The sequence below is a fragment of the Suillus plorans genome (assembly GCF_016647745.1).
Source record: "Suillus plorans strain S12 chromosome Unknown HD556scaffold_16, whole genome shotgun sequence".
In the NCBI taxonomy this organism is placed as follows: domain Eukaryota; kingdom Fungi; phylum Basidiomycota; class Agaricomycetes; order Boletales; family Suillaceae; genus Suillus; species Suillus plorans.
In genome coordinates, this window is record NW_024537400.1 from 63523 (window position 1) to 75706 (window position 12184).

The 12184-nt window shown below is 48.1% G+C and overlaps 5 protein-coding genes across 5 annotated transcripts; 3 read left to right on the forward strand and 2 right to left on the reverse strand.

The window, feature by feature from the left end:
- Positions 1-20: 20 nt before the first annotated feature.
- Positions 21-656, forward strand: HD556DRAFT_1233520 (P-loop containing nucleoside triphosphate hydrolase protein; the record flags this gene model as incomplete). Its single annotated transcript, XM_041297601.1, has 1 exon — positions 21-656. A coding segment is annotated over one exon (636 nt), but the record flags the coding sequence as incomplete, so codon positions are not given.
- Positions 657-2499: 1843 nt separating this feature from the next.
- HD556DRAFT_1440875 (uncharacterized protein) lies at positions 2500-4147 on the reverse strand (the record flags this gene model as incomplete). The annotated part of the gene is made up of 4 exons (XM_041306187.1): positions 2500-2992; positions 3046-3475; positions 3525-3719; positions 3775-4147. The coding sequence occupies 4 exons, from the start codon at positions 4145-4147 to the stop codon at positions 2500-2502; spliced, it is 1491 nt and encodes a 496-aa protein (XP_041162431.1).
- Positions 4148-4686: 539 nt separating this feature from the next.
- On the forward strand, positions 4687-6608 carry HD556DRAFT_1356060 (uncharacterized protein). Its single transcript, XM_041302479.1, has 2 exons — positions 4687-5150; positions 5203-6608. Exons 1-2 carry the CDS (start codon positions 4926-4928, stop codon positions 6520-6522), a joined length of 1545 nt encoding a protein of 514 aa, XP_041162432.1. The 5' UTR covers positions 4687-4925; the 3' UTR covers positions 6523-6608.
- Positions 6609-8816, reverse strand: HD556DRAFT_1289134 (uncharacterized protein). The gene is made up of 2 exons (XM_041299367.1): positions 8007-8816; positions 6609-7951 (listed from the first exon to the last, which is right to left on the reverse strand). The coding sequence occupies exons 1-2, from the start codon at positions 8586-8588 to the stop codon at positions 6743-6745; spliced, it is 1791 nt and encodes a 596-aa protein (XP_041162433.1). The 5' UTR covers positions 8589-8816; the 3' UTR covers positions 6609-6742.
- Positions 8817-11158: 2342 nt separating this feature from the next.
- HD556DRAFT_250182 (uncharacterized protein) lies at positions 11159-12177 on the forward strand. The gene is made up of 2 exons (XM_041310021.1): positions 11159-11486; positions 11546-12177. Exons 1-2 carry the CDS (start codon positions 11286-11288, stop codon positions 12137-12139), a joined length of 795 nt encoding a protein of 264 aa, XP_041162434.1. The 5' UTR covers positions 11159-11285; the 3' UTR covers positions 12140-12177.
- The last annotated feature ends 7 nt before the right edge of the window (positions 12178-12184 follow it).

The window sequence follows — 12184 nt, forward strand, 5'->3', positions numbered from 1 at the left end:
ATCAGACGCGCCTGCGGGAAAGAAATATCGTCATATTTGGCGAAACCGGTTCAGGGAAAAGTTCAATCATCAACACAATCGCACAAAAGCAGCTCGCGAAGACATCTAACGACGCACATGGATGCACTTCTACCTCTCAACGTTACCCAGTAGAATTCTCAGGCCAGCGATTCGTCCTGATTGATACCGCAGGTCTCCGCACGGGAACTGCAGACACAGTGTCAGCGGCAAAAGCGGAAAAAAGGTTGAAGAATCTGTTGCGTGAGCTCATGAACTCCAAGTTGGATGAAATTAGCCTTCTGGTGTACTGCATGGACAGCACGATCGCCACTAGCGCCCTCCTTGAGGCCTATGATAAATTCTACTCTGGAATCTGCCAGAAGAAGTTTCCGATCGTAGTCGTCATCACAGGATTAGAGAAAGAGACCCACATGGAGAGCTGGTGGGATACCAACGTGAAAAAATTCAAGGGCATGTATTTCGAAGGTCATGCTTGCGTCACAACGCTTTGGGAACACACAAGCCTCCCAAACCACATCACTTCAGAGTCGGGCGATATTCTGCGCAAACTTGTCATAGACAATTACGCGGATTTGCCAATTGCCAACGGCTTGGATTCGGCGATGAGCAAAAGCTGGTTCAAGAAGAAGGGATGAACAGCGAACAGCAAGTAAACCGTCGAGTTTAGGAGATTACAGTGGTGTACCGTATGTTACATGTTCAAACGTTCAAGTTCGTCGCCATGCTCACCAACTGACTTATTATGATCATTGCCTCATTCTATGTTCAGTCTCTCGCGCATTATTCTCTTTTCTTTTGCCGCATACGTAATATTGGCGCTGTATTACTGACTTGTGAATCCGACTCGGTGTAAAAGACTTATCGAAGACGATGAACTTGTGGTGTTGATTAACGTTGACGTTGTTGTGGGCGATGATATCAAGATTCAATATTCAAGGGTTAAAATATTGAGAGTATAGCGAGACGGTCACGCGCAGCTAGACACAAAGGTACGAATATCTCAGTATTCGAGTTGAAACTCAGATTAACAAATCGTTGTACCTAGACACAAAGGTACGAATCTAATATAACGTTAGACCTCGAGTCGAACGTTACGAAAATACTAACTTACATCTCAGTATTCGAGTTGAAACTGAGATGTTTGGATGCGGGTACCTGGGCTTATAAGGTGAGTCTCCCAGGTACAGTAATTTACGCTAAGCTAAACTAAAAGATGGACAGCGCACGAGTTGGCCACGACACGTCGACCTCATTCTCCGTTTGGATGCGCTCGCACTTGGTGTCCTCTCCCTTGGCTCTATGCTTCGGCCGGTTGCTGCCTCTCCCTCTCGGCTCTCATCCGTTCGGCCTTGTCTCCTTCGGATTCGTCGGATCCCAACATAAAAGTCCAACGTACGCGAACAAGCGAGGCTCGGCCTGCAAAGTTTCACCGCGTCAACCATAACTCTCAAGGCACGGGCCCGTCGAACATCTCCATTCTTGACACTGAATTGCTCAGCTCAGTTTTGCGGGTACATCCGTATTCACTTGTATTTCCTGATCGAATGACATCCGTACAGAATCGGACAGTTTCGTTCCAACGGATCACGAGGAGGCTATAATCAGGAAGATAGGTCAAGTTCACGACTTCATGAATACAAGACTGAATGTTTTCGGTTGTGTTTTGATGATGTATCGTATGCTGAGACGAGTCTCCCAGCAGAGCCTTGAGTGTGCTCATTTTACTATCAAATAGTACTTATTCGCACACCTAGAATTCCCGTGATCCTCCGACTTCTACAGAGAAAGAGACTTGCCATGAACGTTGTGGACAGGACCTGGAAGAGAAATGGGTGGGGTCCAGTGAAAGCTATACGTGCGTATATTTCCATATTGTCGATGACTGGTCGGCACGATGTAGACGCGGTCCTGCAGCTTGAACGGATCAGTTTATACGATTTTAATTGAGCTGATACGTGATAGGAACGAACGTGAGAGTGAGTAAGGATATGACAAGAAAATATAAGCATAAATACAAATTTCATCTAGTTGGGCATAGCCGGTAGTGAGTGAAGCTCCACTGGGCCGCGATACATATTGTCAATGGGGACGTGCTTCGGCCGCGTGGGTGATTCAGGAGAGAGTTTGTGGAGCAGTGGGATGAGCGTAGCTATTGAAGGGACGTGTAGGCTAAGGCATTGATTGGATGATAGATGCACACCTAGTTGATGGGAGCTCGAAAGTCGAGTGCAGAAGACGCGTCGACTGGTCAATAGGTGACAGTATAAGTTGGTAAGGTCAATAACGGTCTGAGTAATGTAACTTACAAGTACAAAAAAAGAACGTGCTAGAGTGCTAGACGTTGAAGAATCGCTGCAGTTATTGGAGACAGTGGTGATTGCGGCGACAGTACCTAAGTCCATCGTCGACCACACAAATCATGCATCTGAATATCATTAGATAAGTACAAAGTGTATTACAAGGCACTGTGATCAGGAATTATAAGTGCGGCACCAAACTAGTCCACAACACCGTTTGGTATGCGTCAGGAGGAAGATTGCGTAAAGTGGTGAACATCAGTACCAAGAGGACGCCACGAGCTGTGATGTACAACATGATATATGATCCATAGAGCATGATAAACAATGTAAGTGACGCGTCCAGAGCTGCAAGGAGCGGTGCAGTGAGTAAACCAAGCCAGGGCGTGCAAGTTATAGCGACGGCACTCATGCGCCATAGCACCCGTTCCTGGTATGTTGGGAAAGCAAAAAACCAAGCCATGCAATGGATACCGCCAAATATAGTTGCCATAAGTAATCCAGCGAGCAAAAGAACGTGTTTGTGCAATTGTTCGAGTTTGATGCTACCATCAAACGTTGGAACTTGGAGCTCTCGAGATGGGGGAATACCAGGAAAGCCTATCAGTTCTAGCATTGAGCGCAAGACTGGAGCCAAGATCCCAAACTGAGCGATTTTATCTTCTTCACTGACACTGAGGCATACATAGTAATCAGTAGCGGTCTACTTGTTGAAGCACATACATACCCAATGACATACTCTGGCGTCACGATTGACTTTGACTTGGTTGACTTCCAGTACACTGGATGTGGGCATTGCACATTGAGAGGCTTGTCCCACCACGCAGCATAAGTCAGGAAATTGAGAACCGCAAAAGCGAGTGTGCCCACTTCGAGCTGGGTGGTTTCTAGGTGATAGATGGCGCGGGTGATGAGCTGCATAACAAACCAGGCTACTTGAAGGATGACCAATCCTTTTGATATCGCATTGCCTTTGCTCCTGTCGTGGATCTGGTCTGCCGTTAGGATAGGGACGTCGATACGCCTCTGACGTATCAGTGTGAGAATGTGATTTGGTTGTAGTGTACGGCTTGCGGTACGGTGGGGTTTCCCATTCGCATAAAGCATGAAACCACCCATCAGCACAAAGAAGCTGTGCGTCTGGGTCCACGTAAAATCTAAGGATGCACATGAGCCAACATTTAGGTGAGCACGAATCAGGCTTACCTTCCAAACCAGGCTCGGGTTTCTCTGACTTAATCCACCGTGCGGCCCACCTCACAGGAGCACAAAGGACACGCCAGAGAGACACCAGCACAGATAGTATACCTTTAGCGAGCAGTCGAAAGAGGCAAACAAAAGCCAAGAGAATGTCGAGAAGGAAGCGATTTTCAGTTCCAGGTGCTCCAACAGACTTCTTTTCTAAGAACATGTATAGTGAGTTACGAGATGCAGAGTTTCCAAAAGCACGACTCACCTTCAGATTCCGGACGAACGCTGGGATATCCCAATTCCTTGAATTGTCTTGTAACTTGATCAGCGCTGAACCACTGTCGCATAGCCCAGGTGACGATCAGTTCAGGAGCTATTAATGCCATTATCACCATGCGAATTTGTCGCCATAGGCCATGAAGCTGGCTGGTGTGCTTAGGACTCGGGATATTGGGGTGGATGGCACTGTAGACGCATGCAAAAATAGTGAGAGCGGAGCTAGAAATGATGCTCCATAGGGTTCTTGTCGTGAATGATGGTGCTTTAAGACTGTCGTTAGTAGTAGTATTTGTTGTATTTGTTGTAGGTGCGGCCTGGGTCACTCCAACGAGGAGGATGCAGAGAAGTAGTAAGCGCATGATTAGATGGGCGTATCGTAGGCATCCTGTTCACTATTTTTATTTTACTGGCGAGCGTTAGTACAACGAGGGTAGACTGAGAATAGGCTGGTCTTATCTCTTGAGCGTTCCGACGTTCACGAAAACAAGATACGTGAAGCCCTCTACGTGCCTTATTCTTCCCAAGATTTGGGAGCCAAAGTACTTCCTGAGAACGGTAACGAGACTCTGGGCAAACTAAATGTATATGTGAGCGTCTGCTCAGTGTTCTAATCCTGTTCGACTCCAGCGGCAGTTGTCCCAATCCGAAAGGTGCGCGCATGTCCAAAGGCAGGATTTATGTAATTTACCTTCCAGTGTGTTTGCAATCCATCATTTGAACCGTACCCTATTGTAGATGCGGCAGTTTGGATTAGTATCTCAACGAGGTAGAAGAAGACGTGAGTGCATTATTGGACGTTACTTTGGGGACGGTGACGGTATCACGGTATGTTCCGACGACTTACTACTTACTACTTGACGGTCTGTGATGAATAAATTTTGAGTCATTCAAGAGTTGCGTAACATTATGTAAGCTCTATTCAAGGTGGCCACTGTGTACTTATCTTGTGTCGAGTCACTCATCTGTTTGTAAGTGACTAGTAACAGCTATCATGCACATGCATCATGCCTGCAACTCATTCGTTGATCTTGCAGCCGGATCTTGAGGCAGTATAAATATTTTCCATTCAAGTTCTGATATTCGAGTGCCGAGCACCGCACACTTTGTCACTACATAACTCGTCCAAGTCGAGCAAAGATGCACTTCTGGATCCCGGAAGTTGTGCAGCTTATTTTCGAATATGTCTATGATCCCGATCGAACGAAAGAAGACAGCGAGGGTTGCGTCACGGTTGCCAGCTTGGCACGAACGTGTCGAGCATTTAGAGACCCTGCCCTAGATGTCCTGTGGGCTCAGCTCCACTCTTTGGATGCACTCGTTCTATGTTCTGGTGGGACACGAGTCAATGACAATAGTCAAGTAGTGAGCCATCTTGGTTTTCTCTTTCCCCAGTATCACTCGAACAAGCACTTAGGTTTGGGAGCGTCCACTGTACGACGCGGACTGGCGCGTTCTCGCGAGTTATGCAAAACGTGTTCACACGCTGACAGTCTCACCTGAGTCGGATACATGGGATATCAGCACTATGCATATCTTGAATTGTTTTCCTCTTCCGGGAGCCCTCCTTCCGAGCCTCACAGAGTTGAATTGGCTGTCCGATCGTGAAGACTTCTTCCCCTTCTTACACTGTTTCTGTGGATCCATGTTGAAGACACTCACACTTTCACCCGTCGCGTGGAGTGTTCGCAAATGTGTCGCCATCGCGTCGCTTGCACCGTCGTGTTCTTTTCTCGAGCATTTTTCATGCTTTGGCGCAGATGATTCATCGATGCAAGCAATTAGCGAAGCAGTTGTAGGCTGGAAGAAACTCGAAGTGTCAGAGGCTGGTCCTGTGAGCGAACGGGCTTTGAAGCACGCTGCCTCTCTGCACACGCTTCAAACGTTGCGTTTCTCTACTTCATCAGAGCTCACATCCGACATATTGGAATTTTGTTCTCCCGTTGCCTCGATAGAGATCGCAGCTCTCACACCATTATCCTTGCAAGCATTTATGCAAAACGTCCGTTTCTCCATTCAACATTTGGACCTTCGCTGCTCGCTCTACGATGACGTTTTCCCTCACCTTTTCTTCGCGCACTTGAAGGCATGTATGGTACATCCTGAGAAACTCAAACAGCTGTCGTTGTTCGCGGGAACGACACCACAGGAGGATACTAGCAACGAATCAATCGTCCTCACCTCTCTCATGTTGCATCCGCTCCTGTCATTCAAGGGACTCGAACACCTGGACCTCGGACATTCGTGCACAGCGCATATGGACGATGCCTTTCTCAGCAAGTTGGCCCTGTCTTGTCCAGGCCTAAAGGAGCTCTACTTGGGCGACCAGAAGGCCTGGCTCATTGCTCCGTTACTGACTTTTGACGGAGTCACATCTCTTTTGAAGCACTGCCGCCAGTTGTTGTCTCTTGGCGTTTTCTTCAATGCTACTTTCGAAAGTAACGTCGCATACACGGCTCCGGTCGACGCGATCAGTTCGCAAATCAAAAACTTCCTTGTCGGAGCATCCCCCATCAATGAACCTGTAAAGGTCACGGCAGTGCTGTCCTTTCTATTTCCTAGTGCATGCATCAGCCATTGCATTCCGAAGGAATCCCCTGAGCAGCTTCAGGGAAGGCTGAAAAAGTGGGGGTCAGTAGATAAGATGTTTGGGATATTTGTCGCAGCTCGGAAGCAGAGTTGGGAGCAAGGCTGGGCGGAGGGAAAGGCTACGGTTGAGAAGATCGCGATGGTGTAAATATTGATTTTGTGTACTGAACAAATCATCCTATCAATGTCCCCTAGCTCGTAGAAATGCTACATGTCATATCAGAGAACAAAAACCATAAAACATGTGTACATAAATTCATGACATCGGTCCAAACGAGTGAGTACTAGAGTATCCGGCGTTCTACGCCTCATTAATGGCACGTATATTACCACAGAATAATTATCCTCCTTCACAGTAACTCGTCCACTCATCGGTTTCTACGGGCAAGTCTTTTCGATCTTCCTCTAACTTTCCTCTCGCTACGAATGAGACAGGCCTGTCGAATGAGATCCTGCAATTCTTGTTCCGCCTGTTGCTTCAAAGAATCATCTCCGAGTTCTTCAGCTGGAGCAAATGTCGAGAATAGACGTCCGGCGCCATCATACATGATGTATTTCTCGACCCACTGATTGGCAGCTTGGCGATCGTCCAGTCCTTTGACCACGACGACGACCGGCACCACGTTCCCGCGATAGGCTGTGCAAAAGGCATGGAATTTCTGACGAGCTGCAGAAAGCTCGTCAGCGCGAGCGTAGTATATGAGAAGATCCCCTTCAAGCCTCTTCTCGGCACTTGAAGATGAAAAGTCCGGTGCAGGAACGCGGTGGACCTGGTATGTGTCCCCGCCGATGCGCGCAAAGTAAGGCTTCAAGATACCACGGATGCAGGGTGCGATCTCGACTTCTTCGCCTCGAGATGGGTCACAGATGATGAGAGTGGATGGCAAAGACCGTTCGCTATTCCCACTATCGCTGATTAAGTTTCGTACAGCAGTGAAAGATTGCTTAAACCAGCTGTCGTCGACCGCCCAATCGGAGCAATTTTTAACGAGGAGATTACGCAGAGTTTCAGAAGACTCTTCGATGCGACGGGTGAAGACATCCGAGATGCCTGAGTGTTTGCGAAGCGTTGTGACGCATGCGTGGTCTTCGAAGTGCATGCCACGACTCTTGAATTCCTTCCCGTTGGCATCCCACCAGCTCTCCATGTCCGGCTCGTTCTCCAACCCTGTGACGACGACGACAATTGGGACCTTCTTTCGGCAGATAGCAGAGTAAAAAAGGTTGTAGTTCCGAATAAGAGCGCGACGGGCTCTCGTGCTGCGCACACAGTATACCAGAAGGCCGATGCCATCCGATTTAGGGCTCATGAGCTCATTCAGTAAGCTCTTCAAGTTTTCTTCCGCCTTGGCTGCTGGTACTGTGCCTGCAGTGCCCTCGTTGAGACCCGCAGTGTCGAATAGGACAAACGTCTGGCCGGATATTTCGACTCTATGACGCTCATAGGCGAAGGTGCACCCAGTTGCACTGCTGGATGTCCTCGCGAGTTGTGTTTGCGCGATTGCATTGATGACTGAGCTTTTACCTGAACCGCTGTCGCCGAAGATGACAACGTTTCTTTCAAGTGACCGGATCTGCTACATGTTATTAATAAGCGTTTAGGTTATGCAGTTCAAGATGTAGACCACGTACTGTGCTTATTGATGCCTGTGGGGGTGGTGGGGGAGGAGATGGTAGTGGTGGTGGCGAGAATTGTTGTCCCTGCTCTGGGGCCGTTATGCCCCGTTGACTCGAAGCAGACGAGCGTAAGTCGAGTGCCTCCAAGTGGGTTTCAAGTACTATTCTCTCGTAAAGGTCAGAAGGATCGCCGTGGTGATTAAAGCGGTGACCAAGAGTGTCCGATAGAATGCCAGGGAGAACACTAAGCTGATCATCATCAGCACGACATACTGCCAGTGCTTCACGTGACAGATGAACAGCCTCGTAGAAGTGGTCTTTATTGCCGTCTCGTTCAAAGCGTGCATAGAGGTCGCCAGCAAGATTGTCTAGTGAGCGCGCACGACGTGGGTGCTGCGGCGGACAGAGCTCGAGCACAATTCGCCGAAGCGATATGCTCTCGTCTGAAGGATCCCTAGGAAGCGCGTTGCACTGCTCGATGACATATGGCACAGCGTTGGTATCGAATACTATTCGATGGAGATGGCTGCCCTCGGGGAAAAGCGGCAGAATAGTGCGGTAAAGATGTGCGGCCTCACGGAGATCGGCATGGTCCATTTTATAAGAATGACGTTTACAGAGAGCATGGCAAAGGTCAAGGATGGATAGCGGATGATCGACGTGTCCCTGGGGACGGAGTGAGAGGGCGGAGCGGAAAAGGTGGATCGCGCGGTCAATATCATTGTCGATGGACTTGGCGAAACCACATAGGATCGCATGGGCGAGATTGGAGAGTGCTGCGGCGCGGTGTGCATGATCATGAGTACATTGGTCAAGCACTGCCTGAAAACCCTCAATGGCGCTATGGAAATGCTCGCGAAGGTTGCTCCTCCAAAAGAGGGTGTATGCATCGCGTGCTGCATCAGTGTCGTGACCAATCTTATGCTTAAAATTCGACTATATCAGCAGTGGTCGTATGTTGTTGAATAGATAATCTACCTGCACGATACTGTCTCCATCGTAGCGTGGTGTTTTTTTACGCCAAGCCTTCAATTTAAGGGATACATGCTGATTATCAACAGCCATAAGTGATACTTCGGAAGCACTGTCAGGACAACGGCATTGTGAGAGGTGAGGACTCACCGGACTGTCCGTCGTGCGCAAGCAATTTGTCTAAAGTCGTCTCGACTGTACCCACAAGCTCGCCTCGACCGAGCATTCCGCCACACTCAAATGAGGCGCGGATTTCGAGGCGTACTTCTTTGGAGGAGCTGGAAAAGATAGGCATAAGCCACATAGGAAACATCAGCGGGCTTCCATAGATAGTAAGAGTCTCATTCCAAACAACACTACAGTCGGCCGTTGCAGCCTTGATGGCAGTGTTCCAGTGACCATAGGAGGTAGAGACGATGACATAGTGACCTGCTGGTGTGCGATTAGATGGAACGATGAGATTTTGGCCACCAATCACTGCATGGATGCAAGATGTGAGAAAGGTGAAATTGAAGAAGGATTATGAGAGGTACGATACCTTCCAATGCTAAAACATGTCCGCCTAACATGTATAAGACTTATGTAAGGCTAGCTTCCTGCCAGGCCGACCCGAGGCTCAATAGTTGTAGGGGATTTGGAGGGAGGACTGCGAAAAGATGCAGCTTTAGTATCCACGGCGACATGCAAGCTAGAAATTTCGATGAGCATTGGCTATCCGCGTGTTCCAATGTGGAAGTTCCGACATGAACTGTATATGAATATTGTATTGCCTGCATGTTGTCACAAGAGACGCTCAAGCGAAGTCGTTCGAATGCAAGGAGGCTCAGGCTTAATTACCAATTACGTCTTCTGATCCGTCGACTCCGAATATTCCGTTTGATTGAGAGAATTTTTATGACTCTACCGCGGCAAGTTGCAACAAACAACGCACGCGGTGCTCTACGAGTTGTCCTGGGAAGGGAAATAGGTATAGTACGAATAATTGATAAAGGCTGTTTTGAAACGTTGATGCTTGTGCGCTTGCGTCCAGGTTGGAGAGCCCCCTCCATGCTGATTTCATATAAAACATCCCCTCCAAACTTCTTCCGTCGTCATCCTCCCCCACTCGTCACTCAACCTGTTCAATACCCTCCACCATCTTCTTCTTTCTATCGTTCCTCCTCTCTCGATCAACTAATTCACTTCAGGACCAAACTTACCGCTTCAGATGAAATCGCGTTAGTGAGCCTGAGCGCTTGGAAGAAGTTTGAACTTATCCGAGATAGCAACACCATGCTAAACTGTGAAGCACCTATTTAGCGTGTTGTGTGACGATCGACCATACCTACATATGGTATCTGGTGGGCAGGAAACCTGCGATAACTCTCGAGGCCGGCCTCTATTTAGAATTCCATTACTCCTTGTGGACCCTGACCTTTCATTTCGGGAGAGTACGAAACCAGGAGTTCTGTAGTCGGACGGGTCTTGGCTGGCTTCGTCGTGATGCCAGCCTTGTTGTGGGCTTCTGGTGCGTTTACAGTGAACTTTGTCCATTGATGTCTTGCGTTTTATCAGTGTGTCTTCTCTTCGATGTGGTCAAGACGAACGAAAGTCCCCATGAAACAACATTTCATGTCACGGATTGCTGCGACACCTTTGCGATGTGCAATTGCTGAGCATGGTGGTTTCTAGTTTACGTCCAAGTTTCATACGTGTCCTGATGCTTGCCAATGATTATTTGGCCAGCCACTGCCCCTCACAAATCGCCATGGTCAGCTTTCTTGAGCCTATCACACACCAGTGATACAGACATCTCATGCATCAGTGTGTCGCATTGGCAGGCGCATGCTCCGTACCTGTTGAGTCAACCCCTGACAAAGTATGTTCAACGAATCGTCGCTGCTAACGACTATAGAATCTCCAAAATGAAAGCCTCACTATCTTGATACCAAGGCTTCTGGAAAATGACGCTTTCATTTTTAGGAGTGAATGATATACTCATGGGTAAATTGGTCTACTCGGAGGCCACATGACCGACCATCTTCGATATCTGGTGAGATTTTTACGTCTGATTTACCCATGAAGTATTATCTTCGAATGAGCTAGCGCCCAACTAACGCGCGAATATATCGCGAGAACGTTGTTTCAAGTTCATACATCATGCCGTACTATCGATCTAGTGCTTCAAATGGTATGATTTCCAGTCAGGGTATCCCAGCCAGGCCAAAGAAGTTAGTCCTTCTGACATTGAGAGCGCCTTGATATATTACTTAGACCCAGTGCATTGTTCTAAACCCAACTCCCCTTTCTGAAATTCTGCGACCACGGTACTCTTTTCCATCCATGGCGTGCCCACCCAATACAGCTCCGCTAAATTTTATCGTCTTCGGTGAAATGGGCGTAGGAAAGAGCTCGTTGGTCAATCTTCTTGCTGGGAAGACAGTTGCTAAGTCCTCTTCCGGTTTAAAGTCCTGCACACTCGAATCAACCGAGTACACGATCGCATCATCTGAACACCAGCTTAATATCAGATTATTTGATACGGTAAGTACGTGAATTCTTCCAACGTAGGAATGTTCTAAATCGAGACCTGCGGCATACAGGTGGGGCTGAATAACGTCACGATGAACGACAAGAGTTATCTAGATGCGCTAGTGAAAGCGCATAAACTCGTTGCTTCCCTCCAAAACCAAGGAGGTGTACACGGGTTGCTGTTCTGCATCAAGGGCGGTAACAGAATATTAGAATCTACGCAGCAGAACTACAGGCTGTTCCATGAATTCCTGTGTCAGGAGAAGGTGCCTCTAGCGTTGGTCATTACCAACCTCGAGAACGAGGAGAACATGGATGACTGGTGGACGATCAACCAGGGTGATATCAAACAGTATGGCATAGCCCCCGTTACGCAGGTCTGCATCACCACCATCAAGGGCCTCAAAAACGTATACGAAGATAAATACTGGGAATCTAGGGGAAAAGTATGGGATGTGCTGGCTACGCTTGCAAGAGGGGATGCGTGCTCGGTCGATATTAACTGGTTTGCACGCATGTGCAAGAAGTTACACCAGTTTTTCATTCCAGGCAAGGCGTTGGGGAAGAGTCGTGAAAAGATGATGAAGACACTCACGACGCGTTGCAAGCTGCCTAAGCAAGATGCACTGCAGCTTCTTCGAAGGATTGAATCGGACGAGAACTAGTAACTTGACTACAGCTTTTGTATTTTATTAAACACCATACCCATA

Bases quoted from the DNA above. Each gene is read 5' to 3' on its own strand.
- HD556DRAFT_250182 (XM_041310021.1), top strand. From the start codon at position 11,286: ATGGCGTGCCCACCCAATACAGCTCCGCTAAATTTTATCGTCTTCGGT. The intron at 11,487-11,545 runs GTAAGTACGTGA...TGCGGCATACAG, and splicing joins ATATCAGATTATTTGATACG to GTGGGGCTGAATAACGTCAC.
- HD556DRAFT_1289134 (XM_041299367.1), bottom strand. From the start codon at position 8,588: ATGGACCATGCCGATCTCCGTGAGGCCGCACATCTTTACCGCACTATT. The intron at 7,952-8,006 runs GTACGTGGTCTA...AATAACATGTAG, and splicing joins CACAGGCATCAATAAGCACA to CAGATCCGGTCACTTGAAAG.
- HD556DRAFT_1356060 (XM_041302479.1), top strand. From the start codon at position 4,926: ATGCACTTCTGGATCCCGGAAGTTGTGCAGCTTATTTTCGAATATGTC. The intron at 5,151-5,202 runs GTGAGCCATCTT...ACAAGCACTTAG, and splicing joins TCAATGACAATAGTCAAGTA to GTTTGGGAGCGTCCACTGTA.